The 25880-nt window shown below is 48.1% G+C and overlaps 1 protein-coding gene across 11 annotated transcripts in view; it reads left to right on the top strand.

Moving 5' to 3' along the window:
- The window catches only part of DEPDC5 (DEP domain containing 5, GATOR1 subcomplex subunit), a 628116-nt gene extending 606503 nt beyond the window's left edge, over positions 1-21613 (top strand). For all 11 annotated transcript variants that reach the window (XM_085634591.1, XM_085634584.1, XM_085634590.1 and 8 more), the window contains one exon: positions 20773-21613. In XM_085634591.1, the coding sequence (XP_085490717.1) occupies positions 20773-21068 (296 nt within the window). In that variant the 3' untranslated portion in view covers positions 21069-21613. The remainder of the gene's footprint in view (positions 1-20772) is intronic.
- Positions 21614-25880: the final 4267 nt, after the last annotated feature.

Below are 25880 nucleotides of genomic sequence, written 5' to 3'. Positions count from 1 at the left end.
TCGGGCATCATAGCTACTTCCTATGCAGATGATATTCAGCTGCTTTTCTCCTATGAGAGTGCCACGCAGACTACTTTTGATCCTCTGAAGGATTGTCTGCGGGACATCTCAAAATGGATGGACCATAACTGCCTCTGCATGAATGCGGCGAAAACGGAGGTTCTCTTTTTCCATCAACCCTCCCCTCTTGATGCAACTCTCTGGTGGCCACAGGAACTTAGCCTTCCCCCTGTCCCTAAGGACTCTGTAAAAAATCTAGGGGTCAAGTGGGACTCAAATCTTTCTTTTAGCAACCAAATACAGACCGTTTCAGCCGCTTGTTTTTCCAAGATCAGGATGATTAGGAAATTCATCACCTATCTCCCTATTGACACCAGGAAAACTATAGTCCAGGCATTGATTACATCTCACCTGGACTATGCGAACGGCCTGTATTTAGGGTTGCCCGCGGGCCTCCTACATCGGCTCCAGACAGTCCAGAATGCGGCTGTTCGGCTGGTCTGCGGGGTTTCCCTACGCACCCATATTTCGCCTCATCGCAGAGCATTACATTGGCTACCAATCCATCAAAGAGCTGCATTCAAAGCCATGACCTTAGCCCATCGAGCAACTAGGGGTAGGGGATCGGCCTACCTCTCTGTTAGTATCCGTCCTTACTGTAACTCTCGGAACCTCCGTTCCAACTCCCAACATCTGCTTTCCATATCAAGATTCAGGAAAGCACGTTCTGGAGGTAAAACCTTCCAGGTCTGTGCCACAACTCTCTGGAACGAACTCCTGATCGCAATTAGGATGATCCAAGAAGAATTACCCTTCCGTAAGGCACTAAAAACTTTTCTCTTTTGTTAACCCCCCCAGGACTATCACTCTGCTTTCACTCAGAAGCGACGGGACACCCCGTTGGGGTAGCTGCGCGCTATATAAAATACACAAAATAAATAAATAAAAATAAATAAATTAAGACCTGTTTTCTGTAATGGAAAGCTGAGAGCATTGTGAAAACAAGCAGGACGCTTTAGACTATCCCTGATTGGTTGAAGCTTTCAAAAATATGGTCTTCCTGACCGTTTTCTAACCTTATGCCTCATTTTTGCATCCAACAATAGAGCCTTCAGTCACACTTTTTTTTAAAGTACTTGTGAGAGGAGAATATGTACAAAAAGTTCCATTTGCAAGTATTAGACAGTAAAACTCTAACAATTATGCTTGTACTTCATTTATCTGGATAGTGCATAAAAAACTAAAATCCATCCTTCAAGTGAAACACCCAACAATAGTACTGAATGTCTGGCAAAGCTAACCCCCACCCATTTTCTTAACCGCACATCTAATTTTTTCTAGAAGAGCTTTGCACTTCTAGATGCCCATGCAAAACTACTCATTATACCTTGTACCTTTGACATGCTCTTCTTAAACTTAAGGGGACTGAGTCAAACAAAAACAATATTTTGTTAGACATTTTTAAAAGATTTACTCAAACGTAGATTGTTTGTCAGCGAAGCCATTTTCACGATAGCATGATAATGTTATCAACTTTATTCAAATTGTTTTCCACTATTGTATTTATATAATGAGTCATCATTATATCTAAATATTTCTTTACATACCTGTGATAGATCAAATCTTACATTCTAGGCAATGATTTCTGATTCTAAATTGTTCACTAAATACCCATATAGTATGCAAAAGATGAGAACTAAATCATGCCCTTAGGATATTGTTGTATGTGGTCAAAAGTGTAAATTATTAGGTCATCGGTATATATTGCAACCTTTGTAGTATAGTCTTTATACTGAAATTGAAACATACCTTCTTCCTGCCTTACCATTTGTGCGAGGGGTTTAATAAATAGACCGAAATGTAAAGGGGGAAGAGAAAAGCCTTGCCTATTACTTCTCTTAGTACTAATGTTTGCAGTGCGATTCCCATTTACTAAAGCTGTAGAGGATTTATATTGAGTCTGGTCTGCTCTTCTCTGACGTTTCCTTTCTGTAGCACCTGAAATGAATAAGCCTAGTTAATCCAATCAAAGTATTGGCAGCATCTAGCGTGTAGATTGCTAAAGGATGGCTATTGTCATGTCAATTGAGATAGTCTGTGTGTGAGCTACATCTTTAATATGACGAGCTACTATGAACCCTTTCGGCTCATCGCCGATAGCCTTGTCCAACCTCTTTGCCAAAATGCCTAAGAAGATCTAGTAGTCGCAGTTGAGCAAAGAAATTGGCCCATATGATTAACATTGTTTAGGGTCCTTATCAGGCTCTTTACTCTCCCATCCCATGACTCTGGAATTTCTCAGAATAGTATTGCAGTAAATAAAACATACATTTTGATAATCTCTGCAAGGGCTTTGTAAACTTCAGGTGTTATGCAGTCAGGGTCTGCGGCCTCACCTTTTTTAAAATTCCCAAGACTTTCTGGGATCTCTTCAACATAAATAACCGAGTTTAACTCAATCTGCTGCTCAAAGGTAAAACAAGGCAACTGAAAATGTGATAACCATTACTAATTAATTGGTCATCTGGGAATGTTTCCTTGTTATATTGACCATCGGACAAATCTGCAAATAGGAAATTCAGTGGTTGTATACCTTTGAGTTACTGAATCTTCAACATCTTTAGTAAAGTTCCTTGTCCTGTCAACCCTCTACTACCAAGCAGGCAAAGATCTGTTTAATTCACCATACTCAAAATATTAACGCTTAATAATAACAGGCTGTTGACAGCACTTGCTGTTTAAAGGGCTGTTGTACTCTGTTATGCATGTTCCTGAAGACTTTATAACCTTGGTGTCTATTCCTGATCTAACGAGTTCTCTAACAATTATAGCTCTAGTCTCTTTATTCTGGATTCTAACCTCACATTCTTTTCCTGTCCCTTCTGACTCTAAGTTTTGATAGTAGGGCTAAAACCCCTCTGAGGAAGGCCTTATATGTATCCCAGCCAGCAAACTTACAAAGATAAACCAGGATTGAACTCAAAGAAGTTGACCATCTGAGATTTTAGTTTTCCTTTTCCTTAATTTAACAGTAGTTTCCTATTCAATGTCAAGGAGGGTTGCATTGTACAGGTGTTAGATGGAATATTAACCTTATAGCAGATAAGTGAGCTGGAAGATGAGTAATTTCTTTCACTTTTCTGTCAGTGATTTATCTATTAAGAACACATTTTAATCTAGATAAGTGTCTGTATTGCTTTGAATGCAAGATATAGCCACTTTCTCCACTGGCACATTCCCTCCAAATATCACTCAAGCCTAAGGCCTGGATCAAATCCATCAGAACCCTGCGTACCTTTGGAATATTCATTGTTGAAATTGTTGATCCGTCCAAGGTGTTGTCTAATAGGGTATTAAAAGCTCCTCCCACTATACATGGAGCAGGGAAAGCAAACACATTCACAGCAAAAGTAGCCAGTGAGTTTATGTCATCTATAATCAGTCCATAAAAGAACACACCTGAGAGAACCTTCATGTTTTGTCTGCCCTTTGATCTAATATCTCAAATTTAGCAAGTGGATTGACCAGAATAACAAACCCTTAATTGGACAAGATTAATCTGAGCACAATACCAAAACCTTGTGCCCACGAAGGAGCTTTTTACAGTCTACGCACTAGTCCATTTACATTCCTGGATAGAATCAATATTTCAAATAGTTCTAATTGGGAACCTCTTATACTTGGATCACCTATTTGGGAGAAGGTGTTTTCACTCTGGACCACCTGCCTAATAGCTGAAATAGCTACTCTTCAGGCGTTTATATTTCTTTGTAACACATATTCATTATAATCTAGATTCTCTAATGGAGTTGATCTTTGGTTTCCTCTGTTTCAGATGGATACATCTGCCTGTGGATTCCTCACCTTTTGAATATCCGCTGCACCAGCATTCCGCGGAAACATTTTCCTAGCTCTCCACGCTGACGAGGTCGTCACAATACTACGGCTCCGCTCGCGACTCCGCATGACGTCACTGGAGCCATCAGAGAGCCTCGTCGGCGTGATGACATCAGTTTCCTTTTTTCCGCGCCGACGATGCGTAACGGTTTTCTGGAACTCTCCATACTGTGTCGAGTTACTTTGTTGTTTCTCCAGTTTTAACTGTAGCTTTGTGATTGGGACTTCGAGGAAGTCAGGATTTAAGCCCTGTAAAGAGTGTGGGGGTCATATGCCATCACTGACCCCATGAGGACTGTTTGTTGTGTTTGTCATCAGACCACGACGTGGAGGGCTGTTCCTGCTGTCGTAAAATGAACCCGAAGGCTCTGAAAGAACGGGAGGCCAAGCTTTTCATGGCAAAAGCAAGGAAGGAGAAGAGAGGGTGAAAAAGATCCAAATCGAAGTTGTCGACTTCGCATGCTTTGAAGTCGAGGAAGCACAAGGAGAAGAGGAGGCATGGCTCTCGGCGCCGTTCGTCGAAGGGAAAGACTTCGAGATCACCTTCTCCGGCTTCTCGATGTCATCAAAAAGACTTTGTGTCTCCTTCGCCATCTCCTCAGGTGACTCCGGAAAAATCTCCTTCTCCAAAAGGGACTCCGGCGCGGTCGATGATGCCGAGGGGCTCTCCGGAGTCGGAGAACTTGCAAGTTCAGGATGATCTATCTCCTGTAGACAAGACTGGACCTGTGGCTTCGCCTGTGAATCCGACTGTTCCGACGTTGGATGCTCCTCGTGTGGATACTGACTCCGCTCCATATCCTCAATTTCCTACTCCGGGTTCAGATCCTACGCATTTTTTAAATGCAATGTAAGGCGTGTTTGCCAAGGCAGCCTTCCCCTCCGGAGCACCTTCGGGTCCCGTGGGTCCGCTGGCCTTCAATTTGGGCGTGCCTTAGCATTATGCCCAGGTACCCTTCGTGCCTTTTATGCCGACGACGTCGTCATGGAAGTTTCCGGCTCCAAGATTTGCGACGCCGTATATGGAGTCCCCGGCTCCATCTGGTGGGCCTTCCTCTCGGCCTAGTACGGAGCCAATTCCACCATCGGATCCTCCTTCGACGCCGGCTCCGGAGCTGTCGGCGTCGCGTGTGGCACCGCCGACGCCGCAACCAAGGTTGCGCTCGAGGAGAGAGGCGCAGAGACTGTTGGAGGAAGAACAGTATCAGAGAGAAGAGGTTGAAGAGGGTGAGATAGAGGAGTCTGTCGATGATTTCGAAGGGCTTCAGGAGGCGAGTGGCTTGGACACCTCCCCAGAGTGGGAGCTTTCTTCTTCAAGGGCTTCTCCACCTCAAGAGGTAGCTCCATATCATTTTGTTATCAGAAAGGCTGCGGAGCTCTTGGACTTGCAACTGCCTACAGCAGAATATAAGCCAGATTTGCTCACGGAGGTTTTGCATTCGCCATCTTCGATAGTTGAGCCGCTGTTGCCTTTTAATGAGGCTTTAACTGAGCCTATCCTGGAGGTGTGGCGTAAACCGCTCTCTTCTCCTGCTGTATCTAAATCTGAGGCAAGGAGATATAGGTCTGCTCCAGGGGACCATCCCTTTCTTTCTTCACATCCGTCCCCGGAAAGTTTGGTGGTACAGGCATCCTGTTCTTAACTGTCTTCAGGCGCTTTTCCTCAGGTTCCTGCTGACAGGGACTCTAAGAAGTTGGAGCAATCGGCTAAGAAAGTCTTTTCTTCCTCTAGCATGGCAATAAAATCACCCAATGCTACCTGTTTGTTGGGACGTTACATACATGCATTGATGGATTCAGCTAAGCAATTGGCGCACAAGTTGTCTGATGAGGAGCGGGGAAATTTTATGGAGGTTCTGTCGCATGCTCAGGCTGCTCCTCGTCAGGTTATACAGTCTGGCCTGGATACAGCTGATACGGTGACCAGGGTTCTGAGCTCCTCCATAGTTACCAGGAGACTGGCTTGGCTTAGATCCTCTGGTTTTTCCCCAGACGTACAGGCTACCCTTCTTGATTTGCCCTTTGATGGTTCAAAACATTTCGGAGAGAAGGCTGATTCCGCACTTCAGAGGTTCCAAGATAGCAAAGCCATGGCAAAATCCTTAGGGTTGCAAACTCAGTCTAGGGGGTTTGGATATCAAGGGTTTGAAAGGTCTTCCTTTCGCAGCTTGCGACAGCCTCAGCAACAACAGCAGCAAAATCCTCTTTATAAGTCCTACAGAGGAAGAAGCAGGGGTCGCCAACGTGGGTCGGCCCGCAATCTCTCCTCCTCCTCTTCTACCTCCCCTGCTCTCCCTGGTAACGCAGGAAAGCAGCCTAAATCCCCCATCCTGGAACATGTGGGTCCTGTAGGGGGTCGGCTGTCTCACTTTCTACAGGGTTGGAAATCGGTCACGTCAGACTTTTGGGTGTTAAACCTTGTAGAGAATGGGTACGCCCTTCTCTTTCGTGAATTTCCTCCTCCTTACCCTCCTTGCCAAGGTTTCTGTTCGGAAGACCATTTGCTTCTTCTCCCGAAGGAGGTCCTTGCCTTATTACAAAAAGGTGTGATAGAGGTGGTTCCGGAGCAGGAAAGGGGTTAGGGATGCTACTGATTAAGATGGCAGGTTACGTCCGATCTGGGATTTCAGGATCTTGAATTTTTACCTCAAACAGGAGAAATTTAAGATGTTGACCCTTGCTCAGGTTCTTCTGGAGCTGCAGCAAGAGTACTGGATGGTGTTGATCGATTTGCAGGATGCGTATTTTCACATCCCCATCCTGAAGTCGCACAGGAAGTATCTCCGTTTTAAGGTAGGGTCGCAGCACTACCAGTTTGCGGTCCTGCCGTTTGGTCTTACTACTGCACCTCGAGTCTTCAAAAAGGTGATGGCAGTGGTGGCAGCTCATCTCAGGAGGTCGGGGATCCCGGTTTTCCCTTACCTGGACGACTGGCTGCTCAAGGCGGAGTCGCCGGAGATGGTGCTTCATCATCTGCGAGTGACAGCTCAACTGTTGTTCAACTTGGGTTTTTCAATAAATGTGCCCAACTCTCATCTGGTGCCTTCTCAGCACAACCTGTTCATATGGGCGCTACTGGATACTACTGTGTGTCGAGCTTTTCCACCTCCTCAGCGAATTCTCGACATTCAGGAGATGATTACTTTGTTTCACGATGGAGCGGTTGTTCCGGTCCTGAAGGTCCTTCGCCTGCTCGGTCTGTTCGCTTCCTGCATTCTGTTGGTCAGTCATGCACGCTGGCACATGAGGGCACTCCAGTGGTGCCTCCGCAGGCAGTGGTATCAGCACAACGGAGATCTCAGGGAGTCAGTCAGAATCTCCAGAGACACTGCAGCGGAGCTAACTTGGTGGAGTGTGCAGGGCAACCTGCTCAAGGAAAGCCCTTTCAGCCTCTTCCGCCGGTGGCCACAGTGATCATGGATGCCTCCATTCTAGGGTGGGGTGCTCATCTGGGGGATCTGGAGGTCAAGGGTCGTTGGTCTCTAGAGGAAAGGTTGCTTCACATCAACCTACTGGAATTGCGGACGATACGTTTGGCACTTAAGGCTTTCCTTCCTTCCTTTCGCGGTCAGTCGGTTCAGGTCCTGACGGCCAACACTACTGCGATGTGGTACATCAACAAACAGGGAGGTGTAGGGTCGTATTGTCTCTGTCGCGGGGCGCTGCGACTCTGGTCCTGGGCTCAGAACCATCAGATTTGTGTGTTTGCAAATCATCTAGCCGGTGTGCTGAATGTTTGTGCGGACAGTCTCAGTCTGCATTTCTCGGCCGATCATGAGTGGCGGCTTCATCTGGAGGTGGTCCATCACATCTTCGAGATGTAGGGGTTTCCTCGGTTGGACATATTTGCCACTCATGAGAACGCGCACTTTTCGTTGTTCTGCAGTCTCCAGTATCCGATGCTGGAGGACGCGTTTCAAATGGATTGGAGCTCACAACTCCTTTACGCGTTTCCTCCCATACCCTTGATTCCTCGGGTTCTGAGGAAAATTCGCCAAGACCGGACCCAAGTTATATTGATCGCCCCGGATTGGCCAAGAAGGGTATGGTACACAGATCTACTTCACCTCTCATCTCACCCTCCGCTCCGTCTCCCTCTCAGGGCAGACCTCCTCTCGCAGGGGCAGGTTCTACACCCCCACCTCCAGAGCTTGCACCTTCATGCCTGGAGATTGAACGGGGCAACCTGAGTTCTTTCTCTCTCCCGCCAGATGTGGTGGATGTTATTTTATCGTCCAGGCGACACTCCACTAAGTCTATTTATTCTTACAGATGGTTTAGATTTGTTAAATGGTGTGAAGAGAGGTCCATTGATCCTGTAAAGGCTCACTTGTCAGATGGTCTTCAGTTTTCACTTTTCTTGGCGCAGCAGGGTTGTGCTGTGGCCACTGTTAAGGGCAATTTGTCTGCTTTATCGGCGTTTCTTTGTTTGCCGGATCAGCCATCTTTGGTAAAATCTCCCATTGTTTTGAGATTTTTTAAGGGCCTTTCCAATAGGATTCCGCCTTCCCCCTTTGTTATGCCTCAATGGGATTTAAACCTGTTTTGACTTTCTTGACTGGTTCCCTGTTTGAACCCTTACATAGTTGCCCTTTGAGACTCCTGTCTTTTAAGAATGTCTTTCTTGTGGCTATTACCTCAGCCAGGAGGGTGAGTGAGCTTCAGGCTCTCAGTTCAAAACCCCCGTTTTTGACCATACATGCTGAAAGGATGGTCCTCAGGACCAGGGCTGCTTTTCTGCCAAAGGTGGTTACTCCTTTCCATCTAGGACAGTCCATTACTCTTCCTGTATTTTATCTCCCCCACCCCCCTCACCCTTCCACGGAGGAGGAGAGACTTCACAACCTGGATCCAAAAAGAGTGGTGAGCTTTTATTTGGATAGTACTAAAGACTTGCGATTGGACGATCAGCTCTTTGTGGGCTATGTTGGATGCAGGAAGGGCAAGGCTGTGCACAAGCCCACTCTTTCCAAGTGGATCATCTTGTGCATCAAGATCTGCTACACCTTTGCTGGTAAGGAGCCTCCTGAAGATGTTAGAGCTCCAATCCAAGCAAGCTTTATTCGACATGTAATCATAAAAGCACATTACAAACAACATTTAAAATTACACACTTAAAAATGTCTTGACTGGGTATTAGAGCTCATTCTACCAGAGCCAAGTCATCCACTTCTGCTTTGGCCAGAGGTGTACCTGTAGTGGACATTTGTAAGTCTGCAACTTGGGCCTCCCTCCACACTTTCTCAAAGCATTATTACTTGGATTCCGAAATGAGGAGGGAGGGCCATTTTGCGTGCTGTGTCCTGCAAGACTTCTTGGTATAGAAGGGTGGACACCCTCCTCCGGGAGTGGGACTGCTGTGGGATTCTATTCATAAGGTGAGGAATCCACAGGCAGATGTATACATCAGAAAAACAAGATACTTACCTTCGGTAATGCTTTTTCTGGTGGATACAGTATCTGCCTGTGGATTCCTCACTGATCCACCCTCCTCCCTGATGTCCACCCTTGTATACCTTAAAGGTGGCATTGTTTAACATGTTTGTTTTGCATTGTCTCTTCTATCTATCTTTGTTTGTTTATAGGAAATGCTTTTATTCATTGGCTTTCCTCTTAATTTTACACTATGTGTATTGGTATGAATTTTGTGTACTGTGTATACTCTGAATCTGTTGTCGGTCCACCTGTTCGCCTTGGAGGCACGGAAAAAATGGGTGGAACTGACGTCATCACGCCAACAAGGCTCTCTTATGGCTCCAGTGACGTCATGCGGAATAACGAACGGAGCCGTAGTATTGTGACGACCTCGTCGGCGTGGAGAGTTAGGACAAAGTTTCCGCGGAATGCTGGCGCAGGGGATATTCAAAAGGTGAGGAATCCACAGGCAGGTACTGTATCCACCAGAAAAAGCATTACCGAAGGTAAGTAACTTGTTCTTTAGGCAGAGAAAATCACTATTTTTACAACACTGATTACTTAACCATATTAATCAGTTCTGTGTAAGACCTTGATTTGCCTTCTTTGTTAACCTATGAAGCTTATCTATACCTTGGATGACCATGCGGTATAGAAATCTGCTAAACAAATAAGTAATAATAAATGTAATTTAGAAAACTATACAGCAGGGCTCATTTTACATAGAATGGGGTGTTTCTGAATGCATAGAACTAGACTTAGAGTAAACCCCAACTGAAGACCATTTCTAATAGATAACTGGAATAAACTGAATAAAATAGGCATGTCTGTTCTTACAAGAAGTGTACACATATATGCTTCTTTTTTGATGAGTGTAGCTGCAATGCTGACCTAGTCAGAGAAAGTGCCCAAATCTCGTAACACATAATATTTTACCTTTGGAGTAAATAGGGTGCAGTTAATAAAACAGGGTTTCTGAACTTCCAGGCAGTGTTAGTCAAATATATTTTCAGTAGCATTTGGTGAATCTGTATACTTTTTATTGCTTGAGACACCTATGTAGATTGCTTGGTTTTTGGATCCTTTTTATCAGTATGTGTTAAAGCGACAAAATGTATCATAATTTACCTTTTCTTGCTACATAATGTGGTCCTTATCTGATGTATAATTCCCTTATCTCTTGACTGTACAATCTACTCTGTGGAGTTCATCTACAAACAGCAGAGGAGCAACCCACATGAATGAGCATTAAAGAACCAGCCATGGTATGTGCTCTGATAGTTCACCCAGAAGAGACAGGGAACAGCCCAAAGGAATAGACCTGATATAACCATAACATATGCTCGGTGAAGTCCACTCAGGTGTGGCTAAGGAGCAACCCATAAAAATGGGTGTTACGCTACTTTCAATGCCATGAAGTCCGAGAAGTTAACCCAGGCGGAGGGCCGGAGCAACCCACAAGAATGGGTGGTAAACAGCCTGCATTGGTTTATGGTCTAAGCGTCCATGCAGAAGTCGCATGGAGCAAAAGCCTCAGAAGGTCTAACATAACCACCCACAGTCTATGCTCTGAGAGGTCCACCCAGGAGCAGCTGAGGAGTAACTCATAAGAATGGGCAGTTTCTCTATGGCCATGGGATGTGTTCTGAAGTTCTATTTAGGGTTAGAAGAGGAGAAACCCTCAGAAAAGGGCTGGCTACAACCAGCCATGGTGTGCCTGAAGAGACCACCCAGGAGCAGCAAGGAATCTATATACTCTGAGGGGTTCATCCAAGTGTGGTGGAGGAACAACCAATAGGAATGGACGTGATCTCATTAGACATGGTATGTGGCCTAAGGAGTGTTATGTTATGTTGTATTTATTTATAGCGCGCACGGCTACTCCGAAGAGTGTACCGGCACGAGCAATGGAAAAGGAAGCAAAAATCTAGAAGAGGCTAAAAGAGAAGGGTTTTCGTTTTTTCTTAAAGGTTGTAGGATCCTGAAGGCCACGCAATGTCAGCGGCAGAAGGTTCCAGGCTATAGCAGCTGACCTGACAAAAGAGCAACCGCGCACCCTTTGGCGGTTGAATCTAGGGCTCTGCATCAAAAGCTGAGAGGAGGAACGCAGCTGTCTCGCTGGTATGTAAAAAGCAAACCTCTTTTGTAGGTAGAGGGGACCAAGACCATAAAGGGCCTTGTGAACAATGGTCAGCATTTTGAATTTAATCCGAGACTCCACTGGGAGCCAATGCAGGGAGTGCAGGTGTGCACGCACACTACTCCTATTTGACAGACCCAGAAGGAGTCTGGCTGCCGAGTTTTGGACTACTTGCAATTTCTTAGGAGGTAGCCAGGGATACCCACGAAGAGTGCATTCGCATAGTCCAAACGGGACAAGATCAAAGCTCGGACCACCGTTTCGTTGGCAGATCTAGGGATAAGAGGAAGAAATTTCCTCAGTGCCTTCAAGGTGCCAAAGCAGGGCCCTGCCAGCTTCATAATCTGTGTCGAAAAGTTCAAATTTTCATTGAACCAGACACCCAGATTCTTTGCGACCTTTCTCTCTGCGCTAGGCAGGGGGAAGCCAGGGGGCCATAATCTTTCTCTAAAGTTGGCCGTAAACGGACCATAAAGAAGGACCTCGGACTTCTCCACATTGCATTTCAGTTGCGCCTGAGCAAGCCACTGAAACACAGAGGAAAGGCAGTCATCGTCCCTGCCCCAAGTGAACAAAAGCTGAGTGTCGTCAGCGTAGGCCATCACCTTAGCCCCTAATGATTCCGCTAGAAAGACCAGGGGAGTAATATAGATGTTGAAAAGGAGGGGACTGAGGGATGACCCCTGTGGGACACAAGTGTCCACCTGCTGGGGCTCCGAGGAAAACAGAGGAAGCCAGACCTGCTGAGAGCAGCCCTCCAAGAAAGATCTGATCCAACATAGCACCAGACACCCCAATCAACGAGAGGCGATCAAGGAGTAAGGAGTGGGGCACCGTGTCGAACGCCGCAGAGAGGTCTAACATAACAAGAGACGCTCTCCCACCCGCGTCCAGACACTCCCGGATTGCTTCCGCCACCTCCAGCAATGCCGACTCGGTGCTATGCAGAGGCCGGAAGCCAGATTGTGACGGATGCAAGAGCCCCAAAGCCTCAACATGATTAGTAAGTTGGTTAGTAACCACCTTTTCACAAACCTTAGCCAAGCTAGGCAGGAGTGAGATGGGACGATAGTTACCGGGGAGCTGCTGGTCAAGAGAGGGCTTCTTAAGAAGCTGAAGAATTAGCGCCTGCTTCCAGGATGCTGGGACCACGGCCTCCCGGAGAGACATGTTAACCAATGCATTAACTTCGGGATTGATAGCATGTGCAGCGACAGCCAGGAGTCTAGCAGCGCAGGGGTCATTTGGAGAGCTGACTTGAGGCCCTTAAGAATTTTAAGTGAGCAGGCGAGATCAATAGGCATAAAGGTAGAAAACAACTTGACCCGGGCAGCCCCCAGCAGTTCCAAAACGACAACAGCCTGCCCACTGATAGGGGCCATGAAAGTGTCTTGAATGCTACGTATTTTATGCAAGAAAAACTTGGAAAGAGTGTTACACCAAGACTCTGACGCCGGTGTGGCATAAGACTGAGCAGTGGGGGCCATAAAGCTTTGCACAATTGCGAATATTCCTTTGAGTTATTATTGGCAAGGTCAATGCGTGACGTATAATATTGGCCTTTCGCGACCACAATGGCAGCATAATAGCTTTTTTGTTTAGCTCTAAGAGTGAGTTTAGCTTTACCGCAGTAACCACTGGAGCGCCAGGCCCTCTCCAACACTTTGCAGTCATGTTTTAAAACCTTCAGCTCGAGCGTGAACCAGGGTTTGGAAGGAGAATCTCTTGACAGTTTGGCTGGACGCGAAGCGGATAGGGCAGATACCGAATCCGCAATCCAGTCGGAGAACCGGGACACATTACCCTCAAGATTTTCACGGAGAGGGGCCGGGAGGCGACCAGCGAGCTAATGGATTGTGAAGGATCAATTCTACTGTAAGTCGGACGGCGCAAGCTACGTTCGAGGCATGTGGGCTGCTGAATTCATATCTGTGCATAGATCGCCGCCTAGTGTTGGGTCCGGATGATTGCACATTGTTGTCCTGGAAGAGTCTTCGAAGTATCACGAGATAGGTGGCTCCTTCCCTGGACTACAGTGCGCATGGGCATCCTCTCCATCCTTAGATTGTTTTTTTCCGCCATTGGGTTCGGATGTGCTATCTTAGCTCAACTTAGGAATATTCAGTTTTAGGCCAAAAGGCCTTTAGTTTTCGTCGGTACAGTTACCGTTCGGTGTCGACTACTAGCTTTAGTGCTCCGCACCTTCTTCCAACTTTCAGACCGGTTTGGTCCGAACATCGAAGCTCGATCGACGATGGAATCGAGGACTCCATTCAAGCGGTGTCCGTTATGCCACGCGAAGTACCCTCATATCGACGTCCACCCAGTCTGCAATAAATGTCTCTCGTCGGATCACGACGAATCGAAATGCATGGCCTGTGCACGATTCCGATCTAAGAAGACTCTGCGGAATCGACGGGCAGCGAGGCTGGAGGCGCAGCAAGCAGCGCCTGCTCCCACCAACATATTCAGCACCGAGGACGAGGACGCCGAGAGCGTGGAAGAAGTAGTCTCTAGCCCCGCTTCAGAACATGATTCCCGATCGGACGACGACGATGAAGTGATCTTTCGACGTGAAGAAACCGTCGATGAGGTAGGAGACTACGACAAGGCCTACGGGGCCGAAGAAGACAGCTCTCCTGAGGAGCTAGGCCAATCCGTCGAAACGGAGGCCGAAACAGTACGTCGTCATCAGGCTCCGGTCGAGGGATCGCCTTCGGGCCTTCCCCAAGATCAAACACATGGTTCTTCGGCCCCGCCTTCCGGTCCGGCCTCGAACACTTTGCAAGAGCCAATATTACCGAAGACGACCGGGTTTTTAAACCCAAAACCATCCATCGCTCCAGTCCCTTCGAAAACGAAAGTGAAACTGGTGGTGGTCGGATCGAAGGCGTCGAAACCACCCACTGCTCCGACGCCGAAAAAAGTCGTCGGCTCCGACCGCGTACAAAGAGACTTCGGTGCCGAGCTCACCGCAGCGGATGCGGTTGACACCCAGAAAAGGCAAGCCCTCGGGCACCGCAAGGCACCGAAACCTTGGGGGCCGACATCGAAGGCCATAACCTCCGTAGTTAAAATGGCCGCCCCAGCTACGTCAACGTCTAGCGCGACGGCGCCGACTAAGTCCACGACTACGTCGAATGTCGATACATCCCTTCAGACCAGCGAGCACCTTCCTACAAAAAAGTCGGGGCTGGCCTCGACGCCTACTACTAAGGTGCCCAGCAAACCACCATCTGCGTTCACTGTGCAGCAGGTCTCCGCATCTTTGCAACGCATCCGTGACCGGGCAACCCTCCACTCTATCTCGGGTCCCGACACAACCAAACCCTGTAAAGTGCACTCGGAGCCAACCAACATTACGTTTGGGTTGCCACCGGCATCGGCACCGAAACTATTTCAAATTCGGACACGTGTCCTCCACACACAGTCCACCACCTCTGGCCTTACAGAACAAGACTCTTCGGGGCCACAATTTATCGACGCCGACACTGGCAGATTAATGCTCCACAAGCGCAAAATAACGCCAGTTAGGGAAGAGGAGCCCTACAAAATCCCTCTTAAACGCAAACTGCCAGCGGAGCAAGAACCAGTGCTCCAGGAACACTTCCAACCCTTCCATCCAGATCCGCAGTCCTTTTCTCCTACCCCTTCCGAATCGGACGCAATACAGGACTATGGCGGGGAGGATACCATCTACCCTGGGGACGTAGATCCTGATGAGCACCTACAAGACCCGGATCAGGCATGGGATGACGCCACAGACCAAAGTGTCGCGCCACATACCCAAGATGCGCAACTCTATAACGTAAAAACGTCTCCTACAGAGGACACAGCTGCCTTTAATGCCCTCATCGAACGGGCTGCTGCTCATCATGGGGTGGAACTCCATTCTGATGCCATTGAGGAAGACTTCCTGCTTGACACTTTCGCATCTTCAGAAAGAACTGTCAAAACTCTGCCCATGTTAAAAGGGGTTCTCAAACCTGCCAAAGACATTTTCAAGGACACCACAAGAGCACGGGTGTTAAATCCCAGGATTGAAAAAAAGTACAAGCCTGCACCCGGTGACCCTAAATACATTAGGGGTCAGTTGCCATTAGACTCCATGGTGGTTGCCAATGCTCGCAAGAGAGCCCACTCACAAACGACTGGTGATGCTCCTCCCCCAGACAAGTAGTCAAAAGTACTAGAAACATCGGGCAAACGCATTGCAGCGCAAGCAGCGAACATCCTGCGCATTGCCAATACACAGGCACTCCTGGCACGTTATGACAGGTCACATTACGACACGCTAGAATCACTGCTCCAACATCTACCAGATGAGTATAAAGAGTCAGCGGAGCTACTCATCAGAGAAGGACAACTCCTCACTAATGCATCCATAAAATGCGCCCTTGACGCAGCTGACACAGCAGCTAGGGCAATAAACACAAGCGTCATGCTACGACGCCATGCCTGGTTACGCATCTCAGGTTTCAAACCCGAGATCCAAAACAGTATCCTGAACTTACCAGTTAACTCAGAATTCTTATTTGGCCCAGACGTTGACACTACCCTAGAAAAAATAAAGAAAGACACTGACACTGCGAAATCAATGGGGGCTCTGCAGACGCAGCAATTTCGTAGTGGCTCCTTTCGTCGCACCGGAAATAGGGGAGCAACAAGGGGTCAGGGGTCACAACAGCAGTATGCTAAAAGTGGCACACAAAGCACCTATGACAAAAACAACAGGGGTGGATATGGTGGATCCAGCACCAAAGGCAGGGGACGTGGCTATGGCAACACCAGGTCCTCTCCAAAAAACAAACAGTGACGCCCTCTCCTTACCCCCCGACCACATAACACCTGTCGGGGGACGACTCCAGCTGTTCCTGTCCGCGTGGAAGAACATCACCACGGACAGGTGGGTCAGGGACATCATCCAGCACGGGTACTGTCTAGAACTAACTTCCACTCCACCCAACATACCACCAAAGCACCGTCCTATGTCAGCCGAGCACTTAGATTTACTCCAGCAAGAAGTGCTTGCTATGCTCGCAAAGGGGGCAATAGAAGTAGTGCCCATCAACCAGCAGGGAACAGGGGTGTACTCTCTGTACTTCTTAATCCCAAAAAAGGACGGCTCGCTCAGACCTATTCTAGACCTGCGACCCCTAAACCTATATATTCTGTCAGAGCATTTCCATATGCTCACCCTCCAGCAGGTTCTCCCACTACTCAGTCAGGGGGATTTCCTAGCCACGCTAGACCTGAAGGATGCATACTTCCACATACCCATACACCCTTCACACAGGAAATACCTCAGGTTCACTATTCAAGGGAATCACTATCAGTTCAAAGTTCTCCCCTTCGGAGTAACAACAGCACCCAGGGTCTTTACCAAGTGCCTGGCGACAGTGGCCGCACATCTGCGAAGACAAAACATTCATGTCTTCCCTTATCTGGACGACTGGCTAGTTCAAGCCAAGTCAGCACAACAATGTGCCGCCCACATGTCCCACACCATTCACCTTCTTCACGATCTGGGATTCTCACTAAATTACTCGAAATCACATCTCCAACCTGCCCACGTGCAACAATACTTAGGCGCCACAATCAACACTCTGGCTGCCACAGCTCAACCTACTCTAGTGAGAATCAACAGCATGCAACTGCTGATTTTAAAATTCAAACCTCAACACTCCCTTCCTGCGCGAGTGTTCATGCAGTTGATAGGCATGATGGCCTCCTGCATTTTCATAGTCCCGCACGCGAGACTACATATGCGCCCGCTTCAGGAGTGCTTGGCACGTTAATGGAATCAGGCTCACGGGCAACTAAAAGACCTAGTGTTGGTAAGCGGTCGGGCATACAACTCTCTGCATTGGTGGAATACACAAAACCTTTGCAAGGGCCGACCGTTCCAAGAGCCTGTTCCACAAATCATACTGACAGCGGACGCGTCTCTCCAGGGATGGGGAGCGCATGTGCTCAATTACACAGTGCAAGGACTATGGACAACACAACAAAAGAAGATGCACATCAACCTTCTGGAACTGATGGCAATCTTCCTAGCCATGAAGGCATTCAAAGTACACTTGTGCAACAAGGTTGTGTTGATCCGGACGGACAACATAACTGCCATGTACTACATACAAAAGCAGGGAGGAACACTCTCCACAGTTGTCTCATCTGGCTCAGAGCATGTGGAAGTGGGCCATTCAGAGGAACATGTTCCTCATGGCGGAACACCTCCCGGGCAAGGACAACCAGATGGCGGATCTGCTCAGCAGACACAGCCACCAGATGCACGAGTGGGAGATACACCCATCAGTTCTCCAACCGTACTTCCAGCAATGGGGTCATCCAGAGATAGACCTATTCGCCACAAGAGAAAACGCAAAATGCCAAAGCTTTGCCGCCAGGTTCCCACACCCACAGTCGCAGGGCAATGCGATATGGATGAACTGGTCCGGCAAATTTGCGTACGCTTTTCCCCCAGCACCATTAATACCGCTGGTGGCGCGCAAACTGAGGCAACGCTCGCTCACCCTCATCCTAGTTGCTCCAACGTGGGCACGCCAGCCATGGTACACCACCTTTCTGGAACTCTCCGTGGTGCCTCATCAAAGACTGCGGATAAAACCAGCGCTTTTAACGCAGAACCATGGCGAGATTCAGCACCCAGATCCCCAACAGCTGAACCTGGCGATCTGGCTCCTGAGGTCTTAGAGTTTGGCTACCTAAACTTACCACCTGACTGTATGACTATCATCAAAGAAGCCAGGAGGCCCACTACTAGAGCCTGCTATGCGGCCAAATGGAAAAGGTTTGTCATTTACTGCAACAACAATGACATTAACCCACTGGACGCGTCTATTCAAAACATCATATGCTACCTCTTACACCTGTACCGCTGTAATCTAGCATACAACTCAATACGCATCCATTTGACCGCGATAGCAGCCTACCTCCAAAACAGGCAGCACCTCTCCTTATTCAAAGTACCTGCCGTTAAAGCGTTCTTAGAGGGACTCAAACGAGTAATTCCCCCAAGACACCCACCAGCACCGGTGTGGAACCTCAACTTGGTCCTCACCAGACTAATGGGTCCGCCCTTTGAACCTCTCCATTCATGTGAGATTCAATTCCTCACCCGGAAATTGGCTTTCCTAGTGGCCATCACTTCCTTAAGGAGAGTTAGTGAGCTCCAGGCACTAACCATTCAGGAGCCATTCATTCAGGTCCACGCAAACAGGGTTGTCCTACGCACCAACCCCAAGTTCATGCCCAAAGTCATATCACAGTTCCACATTAACCAAACTATCGAACTGCCCGTTTTCTTCCAAAATCCGCAAAATGTCGCGGAAAGAATGCTCCATACACTAGATGTAAAGCGGGCTCTCATGTACTATATTGACAGGACAAAGGATTTTAGAAAAACTAAATAACTCTTCGTTGCTTTCTCTCCACAACACAAGGGCAACGCCATTTCCAAAGCAGGAATAGCCAGATGGATCGTTAAATGCATTCAGATTTGCTATCACAAAGCTAAACGCACATTAACGGTTCCCCCACGAGCCCACTCAACACGAAAGTTAGGGGCATCCATGGCTTTCCTAAGAAACATCTCTTTACACAAAATTTGTAGAACAGCCACATGGTCCACTATACATACATTTACCAAACACTACTGCGTAGATGTACACTCAAGACAGCAGGCAGCTGTAGGACAGGCTGTTCTCAAAACTCTTTTCCAGACTGCTGCAGCTGGCACAGGTAGCCGCCGCTAGGGGAGGTACTGCTATATATTCTATGCACAGATATGAATTCAGCAGCCCACATGCCTCGAACTGATTATGCTACTTACCAGTATGCATCTGTTCTTGGCATGTAGGGCTGCTGACATTCATATCGCCCACCCTCCTCCCCGGCGCCTGTCGCGGCTGCAGCACTCAGAATTTCTGTATAGCATGGTCATCACTTCCTATATCTACTCCATCACTGCCACAATGGCGAAAAACAATCTAAGGCTGGAGAGGATGCCCATGCGCACTGTAGTCCAGGGGAGGAGCCACCTATCTCGTGATACTTCGAAGACTCTTCCAGGACAACAATGTGCAATCATCCGGACCCAACACTAGGCGGCGATCTATGCACAGATATGAATGTCAGCAGCCCTACATGCCAAGAACAGATGCATACTGATAAGTAGCATAATCAATGTCGGTCGTGAGGGCCGCGTGACTTCCCAGGAAAAGAAAATAGGGAAGTGGTCCAACCAGGAAACAGGCAAGGGCTTGGCAACCAAGATAGGAAAATTCATACAAATCGGGTCTAAGGTGTGACCCCCTAGATGAGTGGGGTGCCTAACCCTTTGGGAGAGTTGAACCATGTGTAGAGAGTCGAGGAAAACAGCGGAATCGCCCGCCTCAGGTTGGTCGAGGTGGAGGTTTACGTCCCCAAGGACCAAATAATGAGAGAACCGCAGTGCTCCCTCAGTCACTGCATCCCCCCATGATTGTAGAAAGGCACCCGCTGGGCATGGGGTCGGTATATAAGGGAACCTCCTAGGGTGAAGTAGGCCGAGAGCTGGACACTGAAGTCTAAGGCCTCACAGCCACCCCAAAGGCTCGATGCATCACTATGAAGAGCCCAAGAGTGGCCGATGAGAACCACGCAAGAAAAGACAGCACCCATCCAGTCATGATTTATGAACTCTAGATCCTCTTGGAGTTGGGGGAACAAGCTTAGTAGAATGGGCAATACAACCAGCCGTAGTGTGAGCTCTGAGGAGTCCACCCAGGAGTAACAGGGAGCCACCCATAAGAATAAGCTTTAAACAACCAGCCCTAGTTTACTGTCTTTATTGTCTACCTGCACGACAGGGAAGGATCCTATTGGTGGAGGCAGCTTTGAAAGTCACCAAGGGTAATATTTAATCCATAATGAGTTCCAGATGCCCCAGGAACGTATGTGTCAATTGGTTGGAAATTGCTCTAGAGTGAAATAGTTTGGGATGGATAAGAAAGATATAGCTTCGGTCTGTGGGTCCACCCAGGCAAGAGATGATGCTTCTCACATAAGCCGGAGGTGAGAGACCATGGTAATCTCACTTGGGCTTCTCCCTGCCGCACAGGTTCCAAGACTGCCAGTTTCAGGAATCCTCAATATCTAAGCTGTTTAAGAAGTATAGGTGTTGCTGTGAGATGCGTTGTGTGTGAATTGTTAGATGACTATTTTTTTAAAACCATGCCCTTGTGTTTTTATGATCAGACCATTGTATCCTGCTACTAGTGCATTTTATCTGTCAATTCTCTGTGTCTTTCTTCTCTCAGGGACGGTGTTTCTGCAGCTGCCGTACTCGAAGCGCAAGTATACCTCTGGACAGCAGCGTAGGCGTCGAAATTCCACCAGCTCCACCAACCAGAACATGTTCGGTGAAGAACGAATTGGCTACAACTGGGCTTGCAACACCATGCTTACCAAAACATGGCGCTCCAGTGCCACTGGAGATGAGAAGTTTGCTGACCGGCTACTAAAAGACTTTACAGACTTTTGCAATAACAAAGACAACCGTCTGTATTCCTTCTGGACTACCTGCCTGGACAGGATGCATGCAAGTGCTCCCTGATGGATTGTGTGCTAGCTCAGTGGAAATAAAGTGCAATGAACTTGAGTAGAACAACATGTGAACCATGCCATTACTCCTTCGAGTGCAGTAGTTGCTTCTGCTCCATCTGTGGCTGCTGTTGATCAGCAGTTGCTTCTGTTCGACTTGCGATGTCTGATGAAATGCCAGGAGCCTTCGTCATCAGACAGAAATGAGCCAAAGACTGACATGGTGATCACCGCCCACCAAGGATGCAAACGCCAACTGCGTAAGCTGAACTGGTCACCCTCCAGTGTGCATTAAAAGTGAAATGAAAGGAGCCAGCGAGTATACATGTGACTATGATAATATGAAAAGCGCCATCCATGTGCCAAGATGACACTGCAGTTTGTCATGTCCTTTTGTTGCTTTGAAACTGAGCAACCACACAATCATCTCCTTTTTTCATATGGGGAAATGTACGAACGTTTGTGTCTACCTGCGCACAACAAAGAAAAAGGGTCTTGTCTGTTCTTCAACAGAAATAAGTGCCTATTCCTACAAATTAAAGGCATAAAAACATAAAAGCAGTAGTAATTTGGTGGTCATTGTCTTAGTGCTTTTAGTCACTACCATAGATATACATACGTGTGAACCTGGCGCACATATACAGATAAAAATGCATTTATTCCCATGGTATATGATTGTTTCCTGAGAAATCAATGTACAGCATAATATGAAATAGAGAAATGAGATGAAATAATAATATTACAATTCCCAGTAGCACAATATTTATTGCAAAACCTATTTACTTTGAATGTATTATTGGTGCATTGCCATTCAGTGATAACGAAAGAGTTGTAAGAATATCAGAGGTGTTCATAAGAGACTGATTGCAAAAATTGGTGTATGGTGAGGAATTGGAGGTGTAAAGAGGGTAGGTTGCTGCTACATGTTGGTTGCTGTTAATTTGACCTATTTGAGTACAATGTCATGCAATTTAAAGTAGAAGTAGTGGCCTTTTTCCCAAATGATCCCTTTTTACCGGGTTAAAAAGTACAGCGAGTACGCTACATGTTATACCTTTGAATCTCATCACACAGACTCATCCTTGCATCCTTCAGAAGATAACATAATAGTGTGGAAATAACAACATCTGTTATCAGTTCTTTGGGACCTTGGCGAGCTTAGACTATATAAGGATCAGACATCTCTTCCACATTCATTTGACCTACAATTGTGCTTCTTATTGTCCACCAAGATTCTCATATTTATGTCTCACATTGCCCTGTAGAAGCACGATCTGCACCCAGAGAGTTGTCAGGAATAGGACCACCCATTATGGCCTTGGAGAGTCCTGGGGGTTCATCTCCCCTTTCCAGCACTGTCTTTCCCTTGTAGATCCCCAATCAGGCATTCGCCCCACTAGACACCAGGGACTTATTATTGCAAGAGGGGGAGAAGCCCCTTGAGCAAGGACCAGCGCTCACCCACACCCAAGGGAAAGAAAGTCTTTTTATCCACACTTGGGAGGCAGTTTGGAGGATTTGCCCCCAATCTGCCCCCTTGAAGGGATAGAAAGCCCATTAAACACCATGGATTTCTTATTTTCTGGGAGGGGGAGTGGCCTTTTGGGCAAAGGCCTGTGTTCCCTACTCAAGAGCAGAACACTTTCTACCACTCCCCAGCTCCCGGTGGCCAGTATGGGAGTTAGCCTCCAGTCTCATCCCCCTGGATGGTGAAAAATCCACCAGACACCACAGTTTAGACATAAATGTGGTGGGGGCACCCCATTGTGGCATAGTGCCATGCCCCCAACCCAAAGGGGACAAAGTCTTTCTGCTTTCCCGGGATTCAGATTGGGGAGATTTGACCCATGTCTGTCCCAGAGGGGGTGGAAAGCCCACTGGACACCCAGGATTTCAAAATGGACATGCGCCCACCACAGAAGAAGCAACAGAGCCCCACCCACAGGCTAGATAGGAGACTTGCTCTGTTTGGGGCTTTGCCTCTAATCAGCCCCTTGTTGGGTAGAAAGCTCACTAGACAGCAGGGAAAAAATAGTCCAAATAAAGGTGGTGAGGGATCACCCAACCAGGCATCAGACTGTGCCACTACCCCAGAATGAGCCTAGCAGTCTTCCTGTCCCTCTGGAGATTAATTGGGGGTTTACCACAATTCTACCCTTGGAAGGGAGCAAAATGCCCACTAGACACCAAGGTTATATTTTTTATTTTAGAAAAACAGATATGGGGTGTGAGATGGGCGGCCCTGGCATTAGGCCTATCCTCAACCCCTAAAGCTCCAACAGTCGTTCTGCCCACTTGGGGTTTAGAGCAAATCCACACTTCCTCTTACTTGCCATGCAGAATGGCTAAACTATTTGGGAGCAGGGAAACCTAGTAAACCCAGAAATGTCTGAAAACTTCACACCCAGGGGGATTCCAGAGTGGTGTGCCTTCTGTGGATCCTATCACATTTTCTTACCAATAATACCCTTCGAACCTCAAACTTTGCCTGTTGGTAGCAATACGGAATATAGCCCTAAACTGGATTGCACCCCTTGATAGCGGAGTGGGTTTTGGGACTGGACATTTGAGTGGCGGCTGAGCGAACAGTTTATAGAGCACATGGTTACCAACACAAATATCACAAGACATGGGATGTGGGTGGGGTCATTGTGGCTGATCGGGGATGACCTGAAAATGACTAATACTGTCAAAATGATTCATAATTCACCCTTTTCTTGCCACGTAATTTAGAAACTCTGCAGCATTATATGGTCCTCGCCTTTCATTTAATTCTAGTGGCTCTCGCAATATTTTTACTGATTTTGTCTGCCTTGGTTTTGGAATACCTATTCTTTAATGTCTTAGTGGCTGTTTTATTATCACACCGCCTTAGCCTGACCAAAGAAGCACATGCGCATGCTGGATGGGAAGCAACTGAATCGAAGCTCTCTTTGTAAACAATGACTTACTAGGGGATACCTTCTACCAGGCTGTTAAAGTTTCCATTGAGTACGATTTTTAGGTCTCGCCTAGGCAGCGCGCATGCGTTGCTCTAGGAGATGACCTTTAGAAATCGGTCAGCTCTTTTCAAGCACTCGTGCTTGTGGTGGCATCCACCTTGCGGGAGCGAGCAGCGGCGCGCAGGGGCCATCTGTTTGCAATTAGCGTGGCCGCGCGCGTGTCTGCACTTTTCAAGCACTCGTGCTTCTGTTGTGATTCTTCCTGTGTCTGGCAAGCACCAAGACCACTTCACTCCTTTTTATTACTAGTTTAACATCCTCTGCAATATGCCATTAAAAATCCTTTCCATTTACCTTATTTCACATGTTCAGAAAAGAAAGGCGTGTGGCCGCTTTATTTGCAGTGCACCAACTGGGCTTGTTTAGGACTTGGCCCTGCACACAGGCAACCTGAAAGCCATGCAAAGATAAGTTACCAAGAGGGTATGATGGGCATCACAGGCTGATACTTCAAACAACGCCATTTATGCAAAGCCTCCCTCCTCCCCCCACCAACAGCCATCCAGCCTCTGCAGCTTTGAAAACGTCACTTCCTGAGGTTCCCTCCACACGTCAGTCTCTAACTGGAACCTCACGGAAGCAACTAGAAATGTCATCTCGCGAGGCTTGGGCCATTGTGTTACGCCGTCAGTGTTGCTACCAGTCCATTTACCCCGCCTTGAAAAAGTCGAGCATGAAGCCTTCCTCCTTGCCCCTCAATACCCATGTCGCCCGCCGTACAATCGTTCATTGGTTTTTTTATTTATACATTTATAGAGGCTTGGTTACACCATCGGTGTGTTCCCGCGCTAGAGAAGTCTCCGGAAGACGTGGCTGTTACCTGCAAGCCAGGCCGCGTTATAAGGTCATTGACCAGGCCTATCCATGCTGTGGTTGCACAAATAGCCAGGTCTTTAGTAGCTTGCGAAATCTCCTTTCGCATGGCTCTCTTCTTAAATCCGACGGTAGACTATTCCAAATTTTTGCAGCTCGGTACCTGAAGGAGCGTTCTCCCATTCTAGCTCTGAAAACTCTTGGTACCGTCACCAGGTCCTTGTCTAGGGGGCGTGGCTAAGCGAGCCACGATGGCGGTTCGGCTTTGCTGAGGCTCCGCGTCTGGGCGCCTCTCGGCAGCTATATGGAGTGTCCCACCGGGTGCTGATCGATGCAGAGGGCATCGGAAGGTGGCTGCATCACAGCGGGGGGGCGGTGGACGCCTGGGCGCATCCCTAGCCCTCAGGACGAGACTTGGTCCGACTACTGCCGCCAGTGCCTTATCTTGAGCCGTAAGATGGCGGCGGAGCGCTTCTGTACGATGCGAGAGATGCCGTGAGGGGAGACGGGGAAGCTGACAACGCGTCTCGCCCTGATCGCGCTGGCACTCGGAGAGTGTGAGCGGGGAGCGGACCCCCGGAGAGAGACGTGGGGCATCGGAGAGCGGAGGGACTTTGCTGGTCCGAGCGCACCTGCCATTTTGAATCCACTGAGCCCGCTGAGACCCAGAGTCGGACCCCTGGGCGGCCCCCGTGTACCCAAGGTACTCCATGTGACTGGCGCTGGAGGGGGCTAAGGGGGAGCTGGGCTTTGGTGCGGACGGCAGGACCTGGAGGCATTCAACCGACCCGACCAGCGATTGCCTGACCCTAACATGGCCGCCCACGGGACATCGCATCCCTCTCAATACAGCCGGTGAGGCCTTGCTCCTTGTGCCTACCGAAGCGACGGCCTTTTGGGCGCAACCCGCGGGAGCTGCTGTGCCCTTGCCAGACCTGCTGACCACCTACCCGCCGAGGGACTTTGATGGCCTCGCCTCGACAGTAGACCCTGAGAAAGACTTGGGCTTG

This window comes from Triturus cristatus, chromosome 11 (genome assembly GCF_964204655.1).
Source record: "Triturus cristatus chromosome 11, aTriCri1.1, whole genome shotgun sequence".
Classification (NCBI taxonomy): domain Eukaryota; kingdom Metazoa; phylum Chordata; class Amphibia; order Caudata; family Salamandridae; genus Triturus; species Triturus cristatus.
The sequence above is the reverse complement of the archived record's forward strand: the minus strand, read 5'-3'. Positions and strand labels throughout refer to the sequence as shown.